We start from the raw sequence: 25,833 nt of genomic DNA, 5'->3' as shown, positions 1-25,833 counted from the left end.
CCATCTAACCCTTAGTGCAGTCATGCACTTCCCCATTGAGAAGGCTCAAAGGCTTCCTTTAGTTCTTATGATAAAGAGGAAACCTTCAGGTACAGTCAGGGCCACTCAGGCTCTAGCCCCACCCCTACCTTATTCCTTCTCAGTGAGGAGGACGCAGCCTGGGCGTCACTCTGTTTGAGAAACTTCTCTGATGTCTCAGCCACAGCAACTTCAAGTCTAGGTCAGTGGCCCTCCTCTCTGCTGCCCTGGAGTCTCGTGAGGATCCTGTCCTAATTCTTCTCCCATTGTGTTGTAGCTGTCTGTTTACCTGTACTGTGATCTCCCTACATTGTAAGCTCTGAGGGCAGCAACTGTCCAGTTCTTCATTTTACTCCAAGCCCCTGGCACAATGCCTGGCGTACGATCAAAACCCAGTGAAAAGTTTTTGAATGAAAAGGAGGACTAAGCGCTGAGACTGTGAGGCATTTATAAATGAGGAAAGGTTACCAGGAAGCCAGTGGGGCCCAGAGGATAGAGGTGATCTGCTGTGTCCCAGCTCTACGGCCTTGGACAGATCACAGCTTCTCACTGCCTCAGTTCCCCTTTCTGGGAAATAAGAATAGTCATTTCTGCCAGGATTGTCATGAAGAGCAAAAGATGTGTGTGAGCTTTCTAATACTGAACTGGCACTATGAGGAAGTAGGATGCTGCAAGAGCTTTTTGCTTTGGGTGAGTCATTCCGATGGAAATGGATGCTGCATGGATTGGCTGATCCCCTGACTGATGGTGCCATTTCTCCCCGGAGATCTGAGCCCAGAATGGTCAAGCATCCAGTCCATTGACCTTGAACCGTTCTAAATAGACGGGGAAAGAGGAGGGCAAACCTGCCTGGTTCCCAGCTTCTGCTGTGCCTGTCCCAATGGCTGTCACCTGCTCCACGTGCAGGTGCAGATGGAGCCTCTCACCGTGGGCCCGGGATGCTTGGGAACCCTTCTGTATCTCATTTTCCCTAAGTCATGGTTGCTGTATTGTAGAGAAGCACTGAGACATACTGAAATGCTTCCTAAAAAGGTAGCTGTCACAGGGTGTGTCTTAAGCAGCAGTTCTTTTCGGAAGATTACAGTTTCATTGCGGAGAGCAGCCGTGAGCAGATTCTGAGAAGCTTGTCGAATGCCCTAGGGATCAGAATAACCTTTCAAGCCAGTCTGGTATTAGAGCTCTGATCAGTGAGGCGTTGTACAAGGACAGATTGAGAAAATTGAGAAAAACATCTTTTCAGGAGTATCAGTGTTTCGCACAGGACACCCTGATCAGCAGGGCTTTGGGGACTAGGTTTGTTGTATGGCCAGCCAAGTGGTAGCCCTGAAATGGGTTTTTGTTTTCTGAAAGTCCTTCTCTTTCCCTCTGATGCCTGCTTTTAAATTTCCAAATGTTCCTGCTCTTTCAAGAGAGAAGAGTCGGGTGGTAGCTCGCATAAGTGAAGATAAGTGGATCAGGGGCCGCAGAAGCAGCCCACATAATCTGAAGCCATAGCTGAGCATCTGTCTTCTTTCCTCTGATGTTTCAAACCCAGCCACCCCGATCTTTCTGCCTCCATTCGGGTGTGATTTCTTTGGCCATCCCAGCAGGTGACTATCCTGATTCTGGACTTGCCAGCACTCCAGAAGGCTTCGGTGCTGCACTGAGTTTAATTATAGAGCCACTAGCTGGTTTTTTCCCCAAGGATTTTTATCATCTCTTCTTGGAACAAGTAAGACGTTTTGTCAATCTCAGTTTCTCCCAGGATGTTCTGCTCATAGCATTAGAGCATCTTCTAGGTATTAATTTCGACCACAGAGACATTCAGTAATGCATCATGCACAATATAATCACCACTTTTAAATAGATTTCCAAGGCAGGGGGGTCCGTGTTTCTCGCTTCATAATGCATGAGGGTCTTATGTGAAGTGGAGCTTTGCATAGGGGCAGTGTCCTTCCCTTTAATGATCAAGTCAGTTCTGTGAATACTTATTGATCAGACCTTTTTACTCCTCTGCACAGTCCTAGGCCTGGGATAAGATAGAGATGTCCCATGGTGAGTCAGCAGTCTCCCTGAGACGCTACACATGAAGCAGTAGTAGGATAGTAACCCTAGTGGAATGCAAAGATGGATTTTGCTCCTGCCTCTTGCACTGTGTGGTCACTGTCTGATTCTAGGGAGCACTGAATTGGATGGGAAGGATATAAATAGGCTTGTTGGAGTTATATTGCCTTTTTTTTATAACATCTTTATTGGAGTATAATTGCTTTACAATGGTGTGTTAGTTTCTGCTTTATAACAAAGTGAATCAGTTATACATATTCATATGTTCCCATATCTCTTCCCTCTTGCATCTCCCTCCCTCCCACCCTCCCTATCCCACCCCTCTAGGTGGTCACAAAGCATCGAGCTGATCTCCCTGTGCTATGCGGCTGCTTCCCACTAGCTATCTGTTTTATGTTTGGTAGTGTATACATGTCCATGCCACTCTCTCACTTTGTCACAGCTTACCCTTCTCCCTCCCCATATCCTCAAGTCCATTCTCTAGTAGATCGGTGTCTTTATTCCCGTCTTACCCCTAGGTTCTTCCTGACCTTTTTTTTTTCTTTTTTCTTAGACTCCATATATATGTGTTGGCATATGGTATTTGTTTTTCTCTTTCTGACTTACTTCACTCTGTAGGACAGACTCTAGGTCCATCCACCTCACTACAAATAACTCAATTTCATTTCTTTTTATGGCTGAGTAATATTCCATTGTATATATGTGCCACATCTTCTTTATCCATTCATCTGTTGATGGACACTTAGGTTGCTTCCATGTCCTGGCTATTGTAAATAGAGCTGCAATGAACATTTTGGTAAATGACCCTTTTTGAATTATGGTTTTCTCAGGATATATGCCCAGTAGTGGGATTACTGGGTCATATGATAGTTCTATTTTTAGTTTTTTAAGGGACCTCCATACTGTTCTCCATATCGGTTGTATCAATTTACATTCCCACCAACAGTGTATGAGGGTTCCCTTTTCTCCACATCCTCTCCAGCATTTATTGTTTGTAGTTTTTTGATGATGGCCATTCTGACCGGTGTGTGGTGATACCTCATTGTAGTTTTGACTTGCATTTCTCTAATTATTAGTGATGTTGAGCATGTGTTTGTTGGCAATCTGTATATCTTCTTTGGATAAATGTCTATTTAGGTCTTCAGCTCATTTTTGGATTGGGTTGTTTGTTTTTTTGATATTGAGCTACATGAGCTGCTTGTAAAGTTTGGCTTTGTCAGTTGCTTCATTTGCAAATATTTTCTTCCATTCTGAGGGTTGTCTTTTGCTCTTGTTTATGGTTTCCTTTGCTGTGCAAAAGCTTTGAAGTTTCATTAGGTCCCATTTGTTTATTTTTATTTCCATTTCTCTAGGAGGTGGGTCAAAAAGGATCTTACTGTGATTTATGTCATAGAGTGTTCTGCCTATGTTTTCCTCTAAGAGTTTGATAGTGTCTGGCCTTACATTTAGGTCTTTAATCCATTTTGAGTTTATTTTTGTGTATTGTGTTAGGGAGTGTTCTGATTTCATACTTTTAAATGTACCTGTCCGGTTTTACCAGCACCACTTATTGAAGAGGCTGTCTTTTCTCCACTGTATATTCTTGCCTCCTTTATCAAAGATAAGGTGACCATATGTGTGTGGGTTTATCTCTGGGCTTTCTCTCCTGTCACATTTTTTTTTTTTTTGCGGTACGCGGGCCTCTCACTATTGTGGCCTCTCCCGTTGCAGTGCACAGGCTCCGGACACGCAGGCTCAGTGGCCATGGCTCACGGGCCCAGCCGCTCCGCAGTATGTGGGATCTTCCCGGACCAGGGCACGAACCCGTGTCCCTTGCATCGGCAGGCGGACTCTCAACCACTGCGCCACCAGGGAAGCCCTAGTTGTTTCCCTACAAATTGTGAAAGTTTTTGTTCTAGTTCTGTGAAAAATGCCATTGGTAGTTTGATAGGGATTGCACTGAATCTGTAGATTGCTTTGGGTAGTAGAGTCATGTTCACAATGTTGATTCTTCCAATCCAAGAACATGGCATATCTCTCCATCTATTTGTATCATCTTTAATTTCTTTTATCAGTGTCTTATAATATTCTGCATACAGGTCTTTTATCTCCTTAGGTAGGTTTATTCCTAGATATTTTATTCTTTTTCTTGCAATGGTAAATGGGAGTGTTTTCTTAATTTCACTTTCAGATTTTTCATCATTAGTGTATAGGAATGCTACAGATTTCTGTGCATTGATTTTGTATCCTGCTACTTTACCAAATTCATTGATTAGCTCTAGTAGTTTTCTGGTAGCATCTTTAGGATTCTCTATGTATAGTATCATCTCATCTGCATGATACTATAGCTTTACTTTTTCTTTTCCGATTTGGATTCCTTTTATTTCTTTTTCTTCTCTGATTGCTGTGGCTAAAACTTCCAAAATTATGTTGAATAATAGTGGGGAGAGTGGGCAACCTTGTCTTGTTCCTGATCTTAGTGGAAATGGTTTCTGTTTTTCACCATTGAGGACAATGTTGGCTGTGGGTTTGTCATATATGGCCTTTATTATGTTGAGGAAAGTTCCCTCTATCCTTACTTTCTGCAGGGTTTTTATCATAAATGGGTGTTGAATTTGTCAAAAGCTTTCTCTGCATCGATTGAGATGATCATATGGTTTTTCTCCTTCAATTTGTTAATATGGTGTATCACATTGATTGATTTGCGTATATTGAAGAAACCTTGTATTCCTGGGATAAACCCCACTTGACCATGGTGTATGATCCTCTTAATGTGCTGTTGGATTCTGTTTGCTAGTATTTTGTTGAGGATTTTTGCATCTATGTTTATCAGTGATATTGGCCTGTAGTTTTCCTTCTTTGTGACATCTTTGTCTGGTTTTGGTATCAGGGTGATGGTTGCCTCATAGAATGAGTTAGGGAGTATTCCTCCCTCTGCTATATTTTGGAAGAGTTTGAGAAGGATAGGTGTTAGCTCTTCTCTAAATGTTTGATAGAATTCACCTGTGAAGCCATCTGGTCCTGGGCTTTTGTTTGTTGGAAGATTTTTAATCACAGTTTCAATTTCAGTGCTTGTGATTGGTCTGTTCATATTTCTTATTTATTCCTGGTTCAGTCTCAGCAGGTTGTGCATTTCTAAGAGTTTGTCCATTTCTTCCAGGTTGTCCATTTTATTGGCATATAGTTGCTTGTAGTAATCTCCCATGATCGTTTGTATTTCTGCAGTGTCAGTTGTTACTTCCCCTTTTTCATTTCTAATTCTGTTGATTTGAGTCTTCTCCCTTTTTTTCTTGATGAGTCTGGCTAATGGTTTATCAATTTTGTTTATCTTCTCAAAGAACCAGCTTTTACTTTTATTGATCTTTGCTATCGTTTCCTTCATTTCTTTTTCATTTATTTCTGATCTGATCTTTATGATTTATTTCCGTCTGCTAACTTCGGGGTTTTTTTGTTCTTCTTCCTCTGATTGCTTTAGGTGTAAGTTTAGGTTGTTTATTTGAGATGTTTCCTGTTTCTTAAGGTAGGATTGTATTTCTATAAACTTCCCTCTTAGAACTGCTTTTGCTGCATCCCATAGGTTTTGGGTCACTGTGTTTTCATTGTCATTTGTTTCTAGGTATTTTTTGATTTCCTCTTTGATTTCTTTAGTGATCTCTTGGTTATTAAGTAGTGCATTGTTTAGCCTCCATGTGCTTGTATTTTTTTACAGGTTTTTTCCTGTAATTGATATCTAGTCTCAATGCATTGTGGTCAGAAAAGATACTTGATACAGTTTCATTTTTCTTAAATTTACCGAGGCTTGATTTGTGACCCAGGATATGATCTATCCTGGAGAATGTTCCATGTTCACTTGAGAAGAATGTGTATTCTTTTGTTTTTGGATGGAATGTCCTATAAATATCAATTAAGTCCTTCTTGTTTAATGTATCATTTAAAGCTTGTGTTTCCTTATTTCTTTTTTTTTTTTTTTTTGCGGTATGCAGGCCTCTCACTGTTGTGGCCTCTCCCGTTGCGGAGCACAGGCTCTGGACGCGCAGGCTCAGCGGCCATGGCTCGCGGGCCCAGCCGCTCCGCGGCATGTGGGATCTTCCCGGACCGGGGCACGAACCCATGTCCCCTGCATCGGCAGGCGGACTCTCAACCACTGCGCCACCAGGGAAGCCCTCCTTATTTCTTTTCATTTTGGATGATCTGTCCATTGGTGAAAGTGGGGTGTTAAGTTCCCTACTATGATTGTGTTACTGTCGATTTCCCCTTTTATGGCTGTTAGTATTTGCCTTATGTATTGAGGTGCTCCTATGTAGGGTGCATAAATATTTACAATTGTTATATCTTCTTCTTGGATCGATCCCTTGATCATGATGTAGTGTCCTTGGTCTCTTGTAATAGTCTTTATTTTAAAGTCTATTTTGTCTGATATGAGAATTGCCACTCCAGCTCTCCTTTGATTTCCATTTGCATGGAATATCTTTTTCCATTCCGTCACTTTCAGTCTGTGTGTGTCCCTAGGCCTGAAGTGGGTCTCTTGTAGACAGCATATATACGGGTCTTGTTTTTGTATCCATTCAGCCAGTCTATGTCTTTTGGTGGGAGCATTTATTCCATTTACATTTAAGGTAATTATCGATATGTATGTTCCTTTTCCCGTTTTCTTAATTGTTTTGGGTTTGTTATTGTAGGTCTTTTCCTTCTCTTGTGTTTCTTGCCTAGAGAAGTTCCTTTAGCATTTGTTGTAAAGCTGGTTTGGTGGTGCTGAAGTCTCTCAGCTTTTGTTTGTCTGTAAAGGTTTTAATTTCTCCATCAAATCTGAATGAGATCCTTGCTGGGTAGAGTAATCTTGGTTGTAGCTTTTTCTCCTTCATCACTTTAAATATGTCCTGCCAGTCCCTTCTGGCTTGCAGAGTTTCTGCTGAAAGATCAGCTGTTAACCTTATGGGGATTCCCTTGTGTGTTATTTGTTGTTTTTCCCTTGCTGCTTTTTTTTTTTTTTTTTTTTTTTTGGGGTATGCGGGCCTCTCACTGTTGTGGCCTCTCCCGTCGCGGAGCACAGGCGCCGGACACGCAGGCTCAGCGGCCATGGCTCACGGGATTAGCCGCTCCGCGGCATGTGGGATCTTCCCGAACTGGGGCACGAACCCGTGTCCCCTGCATCGGCAGGCGGACTCTCAACTACTGCGCCACCAGGGAAGCCCCCCTTGCTGCTTTTAATATTTGTTCTTTGTTTTTAATTTTTGATAGTTTGATTAATATGTGTCTTGGCGTGTTTCTCCTTGGGTTTATCCTGTACGGGACCCTCTGTGCTTCCTGGACTTGATTAACTATTTCCTTTCCCATATTAGGGAAGTTTTCAACTATAATCTCTTCAAATATTTTCTCAGTCCCTTTCTTTTTCTCTTCTTCTGGGACCCCTATAATTCGAATGTTGGTGCATTTAATGTTGTCCCAGATGTCTCTGAGAGTGTCCTCAGTTCCTTTCATTGTTTTTTCTTTATTCTGCTCTGCAGTAGTTATTTCCACTATTGATCCCTGCTAGAGAATTTTTATTTCATTTATTGTGTTGTTCATCATTGTTTGTTTGCTCTTTAGTTCTTCTAGTTCCTTGTTAAATGTTTCTTTTATTTTCTCTATTCTATTTCCAAGATTTTGCATCATCTTTACTATCATTATTCTGAATTCTTTTTCAGGTAGACTGCCTATTTCCTCTTCATTTGTTAGGTCTGGTGTGTTTTTACCTTACTCCTTCATCTGCTGTGTGTTTTTCTGTCTTCTCATTTTGCTTAACTTACTGTGTTTGGGGTCTCCTTTTTGCAGGCTGCATGTTCATAGTTCCCATTGTTTTTGGTGTCTGTCCCCAGTGGCTAAGGTTGGTTCAGTGGGTTGTGTAGGCTTCCTGGTGGAGGGGACTAGTGCCTGTGTTCTGGTGGATGAGGCTGGATCTTATCTTTCTGATGGGCAGGTCCACGTCTGGTGGTGTGTTTTGGGGTGTCTGTGGGCTTATTATGATTTTAGGCAGCCTCTCTACTAATGGATGGGGTTGTGTTCCTGTCTTGCTAGTTGTTTGGCATAGGGTGTCCAGCACTGTAGCTTGCTGGTCGTTGAGTGAAGCTGGGTCTTGGCGTTGAAATGGAGATCTCTGGGAGATTTTTGCCGTTTGATATTACGTGGAGCTGGGAGGTCTCTTGTGGACCAGTGTCCTGAAGTTGGCTCTCCCACCTTAGAGGCAGAGACAGCACTGACTCCTGGCTGGAGCACTAAGAGCCTTTCATCCACACGGCTCAGAATAAAAGGGAGAAAAAATAGAAAGATAGAAGATAAAATAAAAGAAAATAAAGTTATTAAAATAAAAAATTATTAAGAAAAAAAATTTTAAAGTAAGGAAAAACAAAAAGTCGGACGGATAGAACCCTAGAAGCAAAAAAACCCTAAAAGCAAAGCTATACAGACAGAACCACACACAGAAGCATACGCATACACACTCACAGAATGAGGAAAAGGGGAAAAAGTAATAAATCTCGCTCTCAAAGTCCACCTCCTCAGTTTGGGATGATTCGTTGTCTATTCAGGTATTCCACAGTTGCAGGGTACATCAGGTTGATTGTGCAGATTTAATCCGCTGCTCCTGAGGTTGCTGGGAGAAATTTCCCTTTCTCTTCTTTGTTCGCACAGCTCCCGCGGTTCAGCTTTGGATTTGGCCCCACCTCTGCGTGTAGGTCGCCTGCGCATGTCTGTTCTTCGCTCAGACAGGACGGGGTTAAAGGAGCCGCTGCTTCAGGGGCTCTGGCTCACTCAGGCCGGGGGGAGGGAGGGGTACGGAGTGTGGGGCGATCCTGCGGCGGCAGAGGCCGGCGTGACGTTGCACCAGCCTGAGGTGCGCTGTGCGTTCTCCCGGGGAAGTCGTCCCTGGATCACGGGACTCTGGCAGTGGCGGGCTGCACAGGCTCCCGGAAGGGTAGGTGTGGACAGTGACCTGTGCTCGCACACAGGCTTCTTGGTGGCGGCAGCAGCAGCCTTAGCGTCTCATGCCCTTCTCTGGGGTCCGCGCTGATAGCCGCGGCTCGAGCCCGTCTGTGGAGCTCCTTTAAGCGGCGCTCTTAACCTGCTCTCCTCCCGCACCAGGAAACAAAGAGGGAAGAAAAAGTCTCTTGCGTGTTAGGCAGGTCCAGACTTTTCCCCGGACTCCCTCCCGGCTAGCGGTGGTGCACTAACCCCTTCAGGCTGTGTTCACACCGCCAGTCCTCTCCCTGCGATCTGACTGAAGCCGAGCCTCAGCTCCCAGCCCCGCCCGCCCCAGCGGGTGAGCAGACAAGCCTTTCGGTCTGGTGACTGCTGGTCTGCACGGATCCTCTGTGCGGGAATCTCTCCGCTTTGCCCTCCGCACCCCTGTGGCTGCACTCTCCTCCGTCTCTCCGAAGCTTCCCCGCCGCCCCCCCGCCGTCTCCGCCCACCCGCGAAGGGGCTTCCTATTGTGTGGAAACCTTTCCAACTTCACAGCTCCCTCCCAGAGGTGCAGGTGCCGTCCCTATTCTGTCTCTGATTTCTCTTTTGCCCTACCCAGGTACGTGGGGAGTTGCTTGACTTTTGGGAAGTCTGAGGTATTCAGCCAGCGTTCAATAGATGTTCTGTAGGAGTTGTTCCACATGTAGATGTATTTCTGACGTATTTGTGGAGAGGGAGGTGATCTCTGCGTCTTACTCTTCCGCCATCTTGAAGCTCCTCCACCTTGTATTTTCAATTGTTTTTATTTTTGAAAGGATATATGCCTGTGGAAAAGACTCCAGATGTTCAAAGGGCATACAGAAAATGTTAAGTTTCCACTTGCCTCTCCAGGACCCCAGTTTTACAATTTTCCATTTCAGGGACAACCATATTACCAGTTTCTTATGTTTCCTCCTGAAGATGTTTGGTGCATGTAAGAATGTCACATGTATGTGTGTGTGAAGGGGAGTGTTTTTCCCTCTTTTTCCTTTTTTAGACAGTTGGTACCATACTGTCGACACTGTTCTGCTTCATGCTTTGTTCACTCCATCATATATCGTGGAGCTCGTACCACATCAGCGCCTGGAGTTCTGTCTCCTACTTTTTAACAGTTATATGGGGGTGCCATGATCTATTTAACCAGTTCCCCGCTGATTAACATTTAAACTCTTTTCAGTCTTTCAGATTTAAATAATGCTGCAGCAACTTATTTTTTATGTAAGTTTATGTGCGCATGTGTAAGTATATCTACAAGATAAATCCCTAGACCTGAATTTTTTTGTCCAAAGGACACGTGCGCTTGTAACTTGGATAGATATGGCCAAATCACCTTGGGACTGTTTTGCACTCTCGTTGCTGGTGTATGAGCGTACAGAGCCGGCTCTGAATGTGTCTCGGCTCTCTCTGCAGGCTGTACCAGTCAGTTAAGCTGCTCTATTCCATCGGCATCTTCTTCACCTATGCCCTCCAGTTCTACGTCCCGGCCGAGATCATCATCCCCTTCTTCGTGGCCCGTGCACCTGAGCATTGCGAGCTGGTGATAGACCTATCCGTGCGCACCATGCTGGTCTGCCTGACGTGTGAGTAGAGGACAAGATCATTGCCTTGTCTGTTTTCTTCCAGAGGGCATCGAGTCCGCAGGGCTTTCATGAGAGAGAACTTGTATCATAGTGAAATGGCCAGTGCTGTGTGAGCAGAGAACTTGGGGTGCAGTGTCAGCTTCAGAGTTGAGGCACGTCCGTGAAGGGAGTGAATTGATTATAGATGTGCTCTAAAGGACACGGGAATGGAAACGGTGCTTTATTTATAGATATGGCCTAAAATGCAATGACGATGGTCATAATTCATGCTAAACATACGCAATTACTATTCCATATGAAATATGGCAAAAGTTTAAAAGAGAGCCATTTAAGCCATATGCATAATGAGTACTATAGGTTACTTTGATAGCAGGTGTATGTTTGTTTGTTTTTTCAAATAATTGGGTTTCCAATGTGACAGTCTATTCCTTGGATTTCATTTTGAGACTGCTTGATACTATTCCAGACACTTTTGGATGTTGGTCTTAACTAAATTGTGTTTCTTAGAAAATTTCTGTTGATTAATATACGTGTTTGACTTATCACTTTGTGTTTTATTCCTCTTCCCTGACCACACACCCAGGAGCGTGAGTTGAGAGACGAGATATCACCCTATTTGCTCTTGGTTAAAACTGGTATAAGTTCAAAAATAAAAATAAATTCTTTTTTTTTTTTTGGAAGATTCTGTGAATTGATAGAATAGAGAATCCTTGAATAAATTAGTCTGTAATATTTAATTTAAATTTCTAGGCGATTTGCAGTTCCTTTCTAAATTGAATGCTTGAATCATAGATTTCTCTTTTTGGCTGTGTTTAAGTTTTTGTTTTTTTTTTTTGGGGAAAGAAACGTCTTTCCTATTATATTGAGACTTCCCTGGGACTTTCTTTAAATTATCCAGTCCGAGCCTCTGTCTTTGGAGTAAAGATAGTTCTATGTGATTTTTTAACTAGACCAGAATGGAATGTTTTAGGGATGAATGATGTGAATGTTGTCTAGCATGCACTCATAGTATGGAAAGTCAGAAATGAGTTTATTGGTTAACTGTTAGCAAGAGGAGGACAGGGAAGAGGCTGTCCATCCTTACCCAAGCAAACGTGGGGATCAGACTAGTGCTCATCCTGGAATGGACCTCCTCAAGCCACCTGCAGTTGTCTTCCTGATATTACTTCTAGGGCAGTGGGTGGAAGCTCAGCATCCTGGATCTGCGTGGAAAAAACTCACTGGAGCTGAGGAACTAAAGACTGTCCCTTGACCTTAATCTTGGGCAGCTGTCCTGCTGAAGATTTCTTATAGGGTGGACCTGGGTAGGACCGTGGGTACCTTGGATTCCCCAGCCCCAGAGAGCTGATGGCAACCAAGGATCTGACTTCTTGTAGCCTTTATTTGACAGCCCTTCCGGCTCTCTCCTAGACCAGCCTAGAGAAACAACCCACTGGCTGCAGGCCACTGCTGCCCCAAAGCGACTGAAAGGAAGGAATGTGATATAGCTTGCTTTTCCAGTAAATTGCCTTAATGTGTGATAAGATAGGATGCTTAGACTCTTCTAGATTTTACTCCTGTCTCCTGCTTGGCAACTCTGGAGGCTTTGATCAAATATGTATGTTTCCTCTGTGGATGGATTAGCTCTGAGTGTTGAGGAGACAGCTTGCACGTGAAAAGTGTTCATAATGTCAACTCTCAGGGCCCTGATTCTTGAATGCAAGGGGCATTGGAAGAAAGGATAGGGATAGCTCAAATAACGGGCTTTGTTTCAGAGTGGTTCCTCGAGAGAAGGTAGGTCTGTCTGGGTACAATGTGCTGTCTCTGCCGGAAGAGCTGGGGCACTGAGCTGGCCCTGACTCCTCTCACCGCCCCATTTTCTTCTCAAGCCTGGCTTAGCCTCCGCTACCATATGTCGCGCTTCCTGCCAGGTTCCTCTCTGCTGCGCCCCGCAGGAACCAGCAGTCTCTGATTCACAGACCTCATACTATCCTTAGATGCCTCTTGGTTTTCGCTTTGCTTTTCCTGGCACTGTCTGTGGGTCTCACCTCCCTTCTACAGCGTGACTCTCAAATGACATGAGCCGCTTTTGATCTTCAAGCGCATTGGGTTGTTTTTGCCTTCTTCTGTGGTCGCTTGTGACTTAGCCTTACATTGTCATCCTATTAAAGGGTGCAACCCCTTCATCTCCCAGCCCTAGGCTTCTCTTGCTTTCCCTGGAGACTGTGAAGTAATTGTGGGATTCAGGAGAGGCATTTTACTGTAGCACCAACTTAATTGCATTTATCTGAGTTCATTTGTTTTTGTTCCTCTGTACCTTCAGATCCTTTTGCAGAAGGTTAATTGGTGTATGATTTTAGATCTTTGATATAACTGATTGTTTTCAATTATACCTATAAATTTTAATGGCAGCTCATTTTATTGCCATTTTGGGTATTTTTCTCGTCATTTTCTCAACTTTCTCTCCTCTTCCTCACCCTTGTCCCCAAGGAAAGCAGGAGCATTTGGTCCAGCCTCATTTTTTTTTCCACTTGGAATTCAACCGTCTCACCACTCTTCCCCATCCACCAAAGATGGTTGTGCCTACTTTTTTTAAAATAATTAATTAATTAATTAATTAATTTAATTTTGGCTGTGTTGGGTCTTCATCGCTGCACGCGGGCTTTCTCTAGTTGCGGCGAGTGGGGGCTACTCTTTGTTGCGGTGCACGGGCTTCTCATTGAAGTGACTTCTCTTATTTCAGAGCTTGGGCTCTGGGTGCCCGGGCTTCAGTAGTTGTGGCACACGGGCTCAGTAGTTGTGGCTCATGGGCTCTAGAGTGCAGGCTCAGTAGTTGTGGCGCATGGGCTTACTTACTCTGAGGCATATGGGATCTTCCCGTACCAGGGATTGAACCCGTGTTCCTTGCGTTGGCAGGCGGATTCTTAACCACTGTGCCACCAGGGAAGCCCTGTGTCTACTTTTTGATGCTTAATTTCACACTGTTGGAGAGGAGAGGAAAGGAAAATAACACACGTCAGAGACTGGTGCTCATTTTCTTATGATTTCATGTGGGACAGTAGTTACTTCCAGTCTGTATGTTTGGACATGCAGGCTCAGCAGGCCACCTTATGTCCAGAACTTGTGTAGAAGGGGCTGGAAGAGGCTGGCTCCACCTGAGGGCAGCCGGGGCTGTACGAAGAGTAGTTTCTTTGGATTCCTTGAGGCCCTAACCTGTCCTTCAGTGGTTCGAACTGATTCTCTGTGGCATTTGCCACTTGAAACATTTTACTTCAGTTAGGTATGAGAATGTCACACACCTGTTATTGAAGATAGAATAACAACAAAACCACCTCAGTTAAGAAGCCTGTTTAGACTAGAATGTAAAACATGCCAAGCAGCCAGACCCTTTAGAGCATGAAGCTTCCAGGTCCAAACAAAGCGGTTTTTCAATGCCTTTCGGCCGTTCACACGTCTCAGTCTTGCAGCTATAGAGAAAAAGGGCAGCAGCATTAATACCTGTACACTGTGCCCCCTGTCCCCACTGCGGGGACGGTCGCAAGGCTTCAGCTTCTTCATCTGTAAGATAAGAAGGGTATCCGATCGCCTCATGTCTAAAATTCTGTGATGCTGCACAGCTACTTTGAGCCTGATTTTAAATTTCTACCAAAGTATTGCTCAAAAAAAGGAAGTTAATGTAAGAACACCTGAAGACTGTCTAGATCTGGAGTAAGTAAAAATGAAATTCCCAATATCCCAGTGACTTAAAATAATTTTTCTTGCATTTTATCTTGTGTTAATCCTCATGGGCGCTTTTTCTTTTTCTTTTTTAAAATTTTATTTATTTTTGGCTGCATTGGGTCTTCGTTACTGCGCGTGACCTTTCTCCAGTTGCGGTGAGCGGGGGCTACTCTTCGTTGCAGTGCACAGGCTTCTCATTGCAGTGGCTTCTCTTGTTGTGGAGCACCGGCTCTGGGCGCACAGGCTTCAGTAGTTGCAGCAGGTGGGCTCAGTAGTTGTGGCTCGCAGGCTCTAGAGCACGGGCTCAGTAGTTGTGGTGCATGGGCTTAGTTGCTCTGCGGCATGTGGGATCTTCCCGGACCAGGGCTTGAACCTGTGTCCCCTGCATTGGCAGGCGGATTCTTAACCACTGCGCCACTAGGGAAGTCCGTCATGGGCGCTCTTTACAAAAAGTTGCAATTCTAGTGTACATATAACTTTGCCTTTTGCATTTTGTTTAAAATTACATCATGAATATACATATCCTTCATAAATATTTTTATGACCGCATGGTATTCCATTTTATTGATGAATTGTATTTACTAAACTATTCCTTTAATGTTGGACGTGTAAGTTGTTTCCCGTGCTTTTTGTATTATTTTTAAAATTTATACTCCCACTAAATGAAATTGTATATCCTGTCCAAGGCTGCTATTAATTTAAAGGGAGATTTCTAGCAATTTAAGAGTCACATAGGTGGGCCTCACCAGCGTTGATCATAATAAATAGCAGTGAGCACTTCTGGACACGGGAGCTGTAAGTGTCCAAGGGATTTCTGTCAGTGCGTGTTTGTCTCTAAAGTGCTTGCTCTCCTCTTGTGCATACGTCAGCTCTTTCTGCTGCTGGTCTACAACCACAGGCTCCAGAATCCCAATCGGCTCCTCCTCTGAACATGGCCGTTGGCCTCCTGCTGCTTCAGCAGTTAAAGTCACATTCTCAGTGTTTCTTAACCCAGAGGGAAGATGTTTTGTAACACCATTGGAGCCCTCTTCACTAATCATGTGGTCTGGTTATCCTCAGGGCCCCCTTTCTGTTCATGCCACAGCTGGGCTAATGCAGAGGTCTGGCAACTGCCAGTTGGGAGTTTGTGGGCTTCCTCTTTGCATGCGGTGCTCTTTTCGTGGGGAAGTGGGGATAGAGTATTCCCAGTTGGCTGCTTTCTGAGGTCTCTGCCTTCTTGGGTTTCTCTTTCTAGAGGGCTTTATTTTAACTCATGGAGTAAAGACATTCAGTGCTAGAAGAGGTTTTAGTTGCTCCTGTATCTTTCCCAAGTACTGATTCCCACCTATGGGATTAGTGAAAACTAGTTTGTCACGTTTTGCCTTGTAGGTAAACAGATGCCTTGGCTAGTGAGCCCTCAGTTTGGGCCCCTTTCTCTTCCTCTTCCCCCAGTGTATTAGCGGGAGGCTCACTCTTCCCGCCTTCTTCCCCCATTATCTTTCTCCAGTGTCAGCCTGTATTTTGGTTCAGCTAAATATCCAGTCCAGCTAGGACAGGAAGACAGTGCTCCATTTGCAACCCTGTGGTCCTGGCTTTAAAAGAAAAGTTTTTGCCCTTTTAAAAATATTTCTATTAAGGATATTTTTGCTAAACATACTTATCTTGTGTATCTGTTGTAGTAAAAACAAGAGCAAGTGTTTAGATTGCTTTTTAAAGTCATGATGAAATGGAACATCTCCGTCCAATCTGAGAAAAGATTCTGATCTCACAAGCTTCTGTTTCTGTTTTCATTTAATTCTTATCAGTGTGGAGCACGAGTGACTTCACTTAACTCGTATCATGAAGTACCCATCTGTCCTCCGGGCTAATAAGAGAGAGGGAAGGGGAGAGAGGGAAGGGAGAGGACAGACTGTCAGAGCTGGGAGGGCTGGGCAGGTCCTCTGACTTATCTCCTCCAGGGGCTCATTGCCTCTGCTAAAATCCTCCCTTCTCTTGAGTGGGCTGGAGCATCCTGGGGACCAGGAGGAATAACTCACACTCCCTTTAACGGTACAAAAGCAGGCAGGCTAGAAGCTACGTTTTTGGCCCAACCATGTGTTCTTAGAGCGGAATCCCGTCTCTCCGCTGTGCCACTCTGGAGCAGCACACGTTGCTTCCCAGTTGACAGTGAGTTGAGGGACATATCCCAGAACACATTCCTACGTGACTAAATCTGCATTGCACAGTTCCTTAAAATTTCAGAGTCGAGTGTGACTTGAGTGATCATCCAGTGTTAATGCAATCACCATACTTCATGGGTAAGTGAACTGAGGCTCAGAATAGGAACTGATTTCCCCCCCAGGTCACACACAGCCTACTACTGAGCAGGGACGGGTGATGCTATTAGCTGACATGTATGAAGCACTTGTTATGTGTGTAGTACTCTAAGTTCTTTACGTGAATGATCTCATTTGACCATCCCTTTTTAGCAGTACGGGAGATGAGTCTTAAACAGGTTAAGAAACTGGCTGGTGGTGGATTGGAGCCTAGGTTCTGAGTCCAGACCCTTAACCACACCCAGGCTTAGGTCTGATGGCTGCCTCAGCTGTTTCCACCCCACTGCTCACCCAAACTGGAACATCTGGAGCCACCACTGTGTGGTTAAACATTAGGCAGAGAGAGACCCAGACCCCAGAGAGGGCAAGTGTCTTATTCCAGGTCACACAGCAGATCAACATTTGTTGAGCGTCAGGTTATCCATGATGAGAATGCCATTTTGTCATCAGCCTACGGACACTTCACTTCCACCTTTCCTCCATATTCAACCCTGAAGGTTTGAGGGACATCACCAACTCTATTTAGAAGTAACTAAAGGCTGAAACAGACTATTTTTAACTTGCAGAGCAAGTTAAAAGCTTATCCTTTGTTTAGACTTTCTGAAGGCTTCAGAACAGTGAGGGTATTCATGGATAATTGCCATGATGGTTGAATATAGAAGAAAGAAAGAGGAAGGGATTGCCCCAGGGCTATAAAACCCTGGGCGGCAGAGGCAGATCTGAGACTCATTTTCCTTGTACCCCCTTTTGTTATCCAGGCTTCAAAATCCTTGTCTGGTGTCCTCTACAAAGCAGAGAGAGGTCAGGGCTGACCTGTACCGGATTCCCTACCACATGATTGTGGTGCATCCCTGGGAAAGCTAACCCGATATCAGACTCCCCTGGTTCTTCACAGACAGGATCTTTCCGCCGATCAGCCAGATCCCCCGTTATCCCTCCTGCTGCATGTATCATTCTGTATTTTCTTTTTTGGCTGCATTGGGTTTTCGTTGCTGTGCATGGGCTTTCTCTGGTTGCAGTGAGCGGGGGCTACTTCATTGCGGTGCGCGGGCTTCTCACTGCGGTGGCTTCTCTTGTTGTGGAGCACAGGCTCTAGTTGCATGGGCTTCAGTAGTTGCGGCACGCAGGCTCAGTGGTTGCAACATGCGGGCCCTAGAGCGCGTGGGCTTCAGTAGTTGTGGTGCTTGGGCTCGGTAGTTGTGGCTCGCGGGCTCTAGAGCGCAGGCTCAGTAGTCATGGCACATGGGCTTAGTTGCTCTGCGGCATGTGGGATCTTCCTGGATCAGGACTCAAACCCGTGTCCCCTGCATTGGCAGGCAGATTCTTAACCACTGCACCACCAGGGAAGTCCCATTCTGTATTTTCTTGATCATCAGGTCTCTGATGTGACTGTAGCAGGGGCTTAAGATCCTGGACTCTAGTCCCAGCTCTGTCACTTTTTATCATTTAAATTCTTTGGACCTTTCCTTCCACAGGGACCATTATAATGTGGAGTTCTGTACCCGTGGAGCAGAGGGAAATTCAGCTCAGTGAGTGGATGCTTCCCAGTGCTGTCTACTAGACACTAGACGGTCTGTGTGATGGGAGTGTTCTAGGTGTGCTGTCCAGGACAGTAGCCACTAGGCACAGGTGGCAGTTGAGTCCTTGCAATGTGGCCAGTGTGATTGGGGAACTGAATTCATTTAGATTTAGATAGCTAGTGACTGCGGCGTTATCGGACAGCACAGCTGTAGAGTGAGTGTAAGACAGGTGACGTGACCCTGCTCCTCCCCTGCTAAATCCCGGCTCCCAGCATGCCTCTTCCTTTACCGCATGGAGTGGTATTCCAGTTTAAAAGTAGGTGTTTCTCATAAAGCCTGGCCTCTAAATGCAGCCCACTGCTCTCGTCTGGTGCTCAGCCAAAGAAGCAGCGATCGATTCAGACAATCCATCTGGAGGGTAAAAAGGCTATATTGGACTCCGGCCAATACAAGATGTTCTGGTCTCTCACCACTGTGATGCCTTCCTCAGAGCAATTTAACTACATTTCTGCTTTATGAAATGAAGTGAGAACTGAAACCCCCGTGTCTAGTGTGAGACTCTCATAGGGATCAGTGAGGTAACAGATGTGCCCTGGATCGCTGTCTCAATGCGCAGGACCTCCGGCTGGAGCTCCGCAGCCGGGAAGACAATCCATCAAAATACATTCGATGACTGACGAATTAACAATGCACTTTCCATGAGCAACAAGATATACACTAGTGAAGAGTAATATTAACTGTATTATGTGCCTGGTGTACACCAGGACTCTAGTTAAGTGCCCGTGTAATCTCCTTTGATCATCGCAAGATCTCTGTGACGTAAGAGCTTTTTGTATCCCTGTTTTGCCAACAAGAACGCTGGGAAATAGAAAGGAGCCATGTATCACTCAAGGCAGAGCCAGGGTTCACACACAAGTGCCTAATTCCAGAGGCCATAATCCTCAATAAACCTGTGAAACATTGGCCTTCACCCCCAAGCTGGCTGGTGGTACAGGCGCTGGTGTGCTCTGCAAGCCGATGGCGTTTCCTCATGCAGTCCCCACTCATCTTTTTTTTTTTTTTTTTTAAGCCAAACAGATCAGGAGCTTTTTTTTTGTTTCAGGCAGTAAATCCGGATGGCAATGGCAATTCAGTTTCTTTTTTTTTTTTTTCTTAAATTTATTTAGTTATTTATTATTTTTGGCTGTGTTGGGTCTTCGTTTCTGTGCGAGGGCTTTCTCCAGTTGCGGCGAGCGGGGGCCACTCTTCATTGCAGCGCGCTGGCCTCTTACTGTCGCGGCCTCTCGTTGCGGAGCACAGGCTGCAGACGCGCAGGCTCAGTAGTTGTGGCTCACGGGCCCAGTTGCTCGGCGGCACGTGGGATCCTCCCAGACCAGGGCTCGAACCCATGTCCCCTGCATTAGCAGGCGGACTCTCAACCACTGCGCCACCAGGGAAGCCCCTCTTTTTAAAAAATATTTATTTATTTATTTAATTTTGGCTGCACTGGGTCTTAGTTGCAGCACGTGTGATCTTTAGTTGCAGCATGTAGACCTCTTAGCTGCAGCATGTAGACTCCTAAGTTGTGGCATGTGGGCTTTTAGTTGCGGTATGCGGGAACTAGTTCCCTGACCAGGGATCAAACCCGGGCCCCCTGCATTGGGAGCGCTGAGTCTTACCCACTGGACCACCAGGGAAGTCCCCCCCATTCACCTTTATCATCAGTTGCACCTTCCTCGTGTACACCTGGGCTGAGTTTCAGGTGTGGGAGCCACTGGTTTGTCCTGGCACAGGGACACAGTCATCATGGGGGGCCTTGCTTCTGAGGTTGGCCTGCACACAGACCTGCTTCTCCTTTCCCTGTATAAAAACGCTCTGTGCAATGGGGCTGACATGGGATCGTTCCAGAAGAAGGAGGGTTTTCTCCCCATTTCGTTTCTTGTCATTCAAGTAGAGTGGTTTGTGTTGGAGGTACCCTCAGTGGTAAGAAGATGAGCAGTCGCTCAGAAAAGGTTCACCTCCTCTTCTACTCTCCACTCGCTCTCCTTTGCGAGACCAGGTTACCCTGGAATGTAATTTGGTTCCTTTTCCTCAGAAAGGTGGAAGTCAAGGACTGTGGCAGGTTTCCAGTCCCAGTTCTGCCATCCTTGCTGTGAGACCCGGGTCATGCCACATCTCTGGGCATCAGTTTTCTCATCTGTGGAATGAGAGATTGGACTGGACGATGTCTCAGCTTCCTTGGAGCTCTCCATACTATGAGAAGAACACTTGCTAAATTTGCTGAACAGTGAGGCGGTCTCTCTCAGCTCTGGGCAGTCATCAACAGGCGTGTCCTCTCTTCCACAGGCGTCTTGGCCATCCTCATCCCCCGCCTGGACCTGGTCATCTCCCTGGTGGGCTCCGTGAGCAGCAGTGCCCTGGCCCTCATCATCCCGCCCCTCCTGGAGATCGCCACCTACTACTCAGAGGGCATGAGCCCCGTCACCATCGTCAAGGACGCCCTGATCAGCCTCCTGGGCTTCGTGGGCTTTGTGGTGGGGACGTGTGTGACCCTCTACGAGCTGATCCAGCCCAGCAGCGCTCCCATCTTCGTCAACTCCACCAGTGCCTTTGTATAGCGGGCTGGGTGCGTTCCCTACACTGGCCCACTCCGCCCTGTATGTTCCCCAGCACCTGGCCCCAGAGCCTCAGGTAGGGTCCAGGCTCTGGGGAGAGGCAAGGTTGCCATCCACGTACCCTTGCCTGGCACCTGGGTTCCCTGAGCCAGATAGGGTTGAGGGCAGGGTAGAGAGTCGGCAGCAGATGTGTGGGAGGTACCTCTAGGGGCAGTGCCATCTCTGTTCATTTGTACTTATTTTAACCCGGAACTTTTCAACTCTTTTCCCTGATCACGCCTCCTCCCTTACTGCCTGCCCTTCTCCTTCTGACCCACCTCATCCAAATTATTCCTGTTGCACAGCTCACTTTATTTAAAAATTTTAATGTCTCTCACCTCATGTGTTCTCCTCGCCCGGGCCAGGCCTAGATGATGTCAGTGGAAATGCCCTTCTTTATGCCCTTGCCGGGCCCATCTCTTATCTCTCTCCCAAATATTTTACCTCAATATTTTCCTACCTGTTCAAGTCTCCACCTCGTAGTGGAGACTACCTAGCAGTTTAAAACCAGCTGCCCAAAGCTGGAGTTTTTAGCCTTTGCTGTCTCTGGCGTGCTGTCATCCTCGGCGACACCTCCTCTTCTCCGGTTTCCTCGTGTGGGTCACGATACTGTTATTATCTTAGTTGCTGGAACTCCTGGAAGGTATCAAGTGCTGCCAAAGTTGAAAATATTTATATTTTATTTAAAATCAGCCTTTGTTTTTAGACTCCGTCTCTGGATCTGGGACTGTTGTGAATTGTTCCTTCTTCAGTAAACCCTTGCTCGGCTTCTCCCGCTGAGAAGAAGCTAAGTGCAGGAGATGTCTGCTTAGACCCTCAGCACCCTTGGCCAAGGACCCCAGAGATTTTCATCAGGGTCATCAGAGTGTGGACCTTAGTGGGGCACCATGGACTTTGCCTCCCGTTGACCAGCCACATTTCCTACTGAGAAGACATGAAGGACTCAAGAGATGCTTGCCGGTGCACAAGGCCAAGGGGAAGGATGGCCACATGGGGTGTGTTTCTCTCCATAGGAGGCTTAGAAAATGGCTGCATTGTGCATTCAGGCCTGTTTCCCAGCCTCAGCCCCTGACAGACAAGCGTCACGGCAACGTCCAGGAAGACACCCAGACTCTTGCCGTGGACAAGAAGACGAGGCCAGTGTGCCCAGAGCGTGTGAGATTCAGTTCCTGGAGTTTGCAGCAGCTGGTCTGACACTACAAGTGGTGCTCAGTTGTTTACAATCCCCAGAGGATGAGGAGGATGGGCAGAAACAGTGCTCCGCCCCAAGCTGCCTCCAGGACCTGGACTTCCAGTGGTTGGGGCTTCGGTCTCCTGTGTTCTAAACACTAATCATGCCCTTGTCTCTGCCCGCCCCCGCCCCCCACCGCCGCTCCACCCCCCCATGCATGCCTCCCTGGGTATCAGAAAAGAAACAGCCTCAGGGCTGACTCACCTCAAGGTCGGCCTTCAGGTTTGGGAACAAACTGCCGAGAAGGCAGGGGAAGGTCCCTTGCCTTGCTTTCGGCTGCCCCGTCTTCCCTCTTGGTGTGAGAAGTATTGCAGAAGGGTGTTCATTGACTCTCCATCTCTTGAGCTGTGTGTGTGTGTGTGTGTGTGTGTGTGTGCGCGCGCTCCCCTGCATATATAACAGGGTTCTGCTGTCCTCTACCCCTGCTACCAGGTTCTTGCCTGAAAGTGGGGAGAACAGCACCACTTTATCAGGGGTTTTGTTTCTGTATTTCACCAAAGCTCCTAGGGGCTGTGACTCGCCCTCACAGCCCCAGCTTTTTCTTTCTCTTCTGTTCCAAAGCCAGATTCTCTCATTGCAGTGACTCCTGACCTACCTAATAATTTATTCACTTAGGAAGATGCAGTCAGTGGTGATTTGGTCTCCCTTAGGAAAATGGCACTTTCCTCCATCCTTTCTGCTCTTTGGTGGTCACTCACAGGTGCTTACATGACCAGGGTTCTAGCTGGAGGTGGCAGCAGCCCTGCCCTCTGAAGGCTTTCCCTGCCCTCGGGCTTTCTAAGTAACTTCTAGTACCAAAATGTAACTTCAAGAACTGTCAGCTCCTCTTTGCAAGCCCCGGTTCCAGCAGTCTCTCCAGAGTGGTCCTGAGAGTTGTCTTCAGCAAGAAGGTGCAGGCCGGTAGAAGCGGGTCAGATGTGTAGCCCACCCACAGCTTCCACTGGGGAGGCTCTGGGCACTGCTAGAGGCAGTCCTCTCCAGGTGGGTCTTGAGACCCGGACTGTGATGCTGGGACCTGAGGACTGGGTGGCACAATACTGAGATCCTCTGGCCCCAGGTCTCTTGCTTCAGAGCCCCTGCCCAGGGAAGGTGGTGCATAGGAGAGACAGCTCTAGTCCTGGGGCTTCGGGAAGGCTAGTTTGGCCTGGCCTTCGTCCTGTTCAATTGCATTCCCGTGCTTTTGCTGCTTTGACAGCCCGATGGCATGGCTGCTTCAGGAGACCTAGGCAAGGCGGACCCCATGGGGACCTTCCGGCTAGTGCAGTTGCACAGCAATGAGGTATCGAGTAAAGGGTCGGCCAGAGGTTGTAGTGGAGGAAGCCCTTCCTCTTCTGGAAGCAGCCCGCGGGGCCAGCTCAGGGAAGCTTACTCCTCTGCTGCCCACAGGGCTGCTCAGTCAGGGAGCCCTGCCTGCTTTCCTCCCAGTGCTCTTAGGAACCAGCTGCCCAGCCTCTTCCTGGGCCCGGCTTTAGTCTCTGGTGAGAAAGCCCCAGCATCAGTAAGAGACTGATCGGGGAGCAGCAGAGCGAAGGCTTTCAGGTGTGTGAGGCCACATCTGTCAGACCAAACCAAACCGTGGGGCTTTCTGGCCCAGTGCTGTTGGGCTCTGTGTCCTCCTCCAGTCTCCCCAGGGCAACCCCAGATTCCATCGGCCCAGAGGTAGCTTCTCGGAGCCCCTTGTTCTGTCCTGCAAATGCCGCTATTGGGAGCAGGTTTCCAACTCCCTGTAGGCAGTATACCTCTCCTTAAATGTAGGTTCTTGCTGGGAACAGCATGACCTGGCATCTACTATTCCCTTTTTCCTAGAAGTTGTACCATTCACAAGTGGCATTATTTATATTTATGTTGTGCTGTTGTCCAGCTGCTAGGAGCCCTTCATCTGCACAGAGATATGTGACTGTGTGGCATGTCTTAGCCTAGAGCCTGCCGCTTACACCCTCCTTCTCTGTCACTCACCTCTCCAGCCAAATTCACGGGCTGATGCTCACCATTCAACTCTCTACCCCCAGGCAAACAGGTACATTAGGAAAATCTCTTCCCCCCTCCCTGTTCTCCTGTCTCTCTTTTTTTCTAAAATTTCTCCCTTCCTAATTGTAGAACATCGTCTGTGTTTAATACCACATGTTCACCTCATGCTTCTTGGAAGTGCAGAGTCTCAATTTATGTCTGTTTACAGCTCCCTCTGTTCACTATTCACCGCAAGGGGGTCTGTTTCAGTTTAGTTCATGGCCGATTGGACGTTAAGGCGAGACCCGGTATCAGCCCCGCTCAGAACACAAAGCTGCTTTGTCACGGTGGAAATAAAAAATGTAAGTGGCATGACTTGGTATACAGGAGTCGGCTTGACGTCTGCCTTAGAATCAATTTTTTCAAAGTACATTACACGTCTCCAAGGGGAAAGGAGAGTGCTTTGTCTTTGAAATCACGGTCAATACTTTTTAGACAGTCCTGCTGGTTGCAAGGCTGTTTGCTCTCACAGCATCTGCCTGTGGCATTTCTTCCCTGTCCTTGTACCACTGGGTCCTTTCCTGGCCAGGAGACATAAACGGTGCTGATCTAAGGTTGCCAGAGTTGCAGTGGGGAGTGAGGGTGAGGGTGCCTGTTGTCAGCCGTGTTCTTTTGTTTCAATCAAGGTGGTGCTGTAGAAGTGATTTTGTTTTACTGAACAATAAAATCATGCGGCTCTGTTGTAGAACATGTCAGTGGATGTGTGAATAAGAGGAATATGAAAAACTACCCTCCAGCAGGTCTTGATAACAAGACAGTCCTGTGTATGTTATGTGCCTGCGTTGGATGTGTGTTTCCCGCATGGTATGTATAGAGATGTGGATCATGCTGGAGCTCATGGAAGATCTTATTTTGGGTTCTGCACACGATTCATGTGTTAAACTTTTCCTTAATAAATGAATTTTATTTTTGATTTTTGAGAGGTTGCGGTCTATGTCCTTGTTTTCACTTTTTTTTTTTTTTTTTTTTGGTCACTCAGATCCCTTTACTAGATGTTATGTCAAAATGTTTCTGGTTTATGTCACAGAGCTCATCCAGGGGTGTAGTGGGAACAGCAGAACCATCTGTGGATGGAGAGTCCCCAAGAAAGGGCGGTAGTTATTTTTGTGTCAGACAATCCTGCCCTTCCTAAGTGTGCTCCTGCTTCTCTCAAAAACTTGAGTAGGAATTCTCAGCCCCCTCTGTGTGTGTCAGATGACCACCCAAGACAATTGTGATGGTCAGTTTTAAGTGTCAAGGTGGTTGGGCGATTGTATTGAATAACCCAGTTATTCAGTCAAACACTAACCTAGGTGTTGCCGTGAAGATGTTTTATAGATGTGGTTAATGTCCACAGTCAGTTGCGTTTAAATAAAAAGATTATCCTCAAATATGGGTGGGGTTTGTCCAATCAGCTAAAGGGCCTTAAGAGCAAAACTGAGGTTTCACTGAGAAAGAAGAAATTCTGCCTCAAGATTGCAGCATCGACTCCTGCCCAAGAGTTTCCAGCTGCTAGCTGGCCCTGTAAATTCTGAACTTGCCACCCTGCACAATCACTGAAGTCCTTGAAATGTCTGTCTGCCTGTCTGTGTCTCTCTCTCCTTCTTTCTGTTTTCCCCTCATTGTCTCCCCCACCACCTCCTGTATATATGTAAGTATGAATATCTCCATCTTAACTGTTTCTGTGTCTCTGAAGAACCTGACTGATACAAGAGGTAACACCTACCTTTCTGGAAGTGACAAGATAGATTTCAGGACATGCAAGAGATGACTCCCTTTTTGTCACATTTAAGAGGAAAAACAAGGCCATCCAAGCTGCCCCTGAGATGATTTGAATACTGATCTTCATTGGCTGACTAGATTAGACTTGTCTAA

At 46.3% G+C, this 25,833-nt stretch overlaps 1 protein-coding gene across 1 annotated transcript in view; it reads left to right on the top strand.

Annotated features, from left to right (window-relative positions):
* Positions 1 to 24,899, top strand: part of SLC36A1 (solute carrier family 36 member 1) — a 56,809-nt gene extending 31,910 nt beyond the window's left edge. The window contains 2 exon segments of the mRNA XM_032628832.1: positions 10,426 to 10,595; positions 20,434 to 24,899. Coding sequence (XP_032484723.1) covers positions 10,426 to 10,595; positions 20,434 to 20,705 — 442 coding nt within the window. The 3' untranslated portion in view covers positions 20,706 to 24,899.
* Positions 24,900 to 25,833: the final 934 nt, after the last annotated feature.

Source organism: Phocoena sinus, chromosome 3, assembly GCF_008692025.1.
Source record: "Phocoena sinus isolate mPhoSin1 chromosome 3, mPhoSin1.pri, whole genome shotgun sequence".
In the NCBI taxonomy this organism is placed as follows: domain Eukaryota; kingdom Metazoa; phylum Chordata; class Mammalia; order Artiodactyla; family Phocoenidae; genus Phocoena; species Phocoena sinus.
The sequence above is the reverse complement of the archived record's forward strand: the minus strand, read 5'-3'. Positions and strand labels throughout refer to the sequence as shown.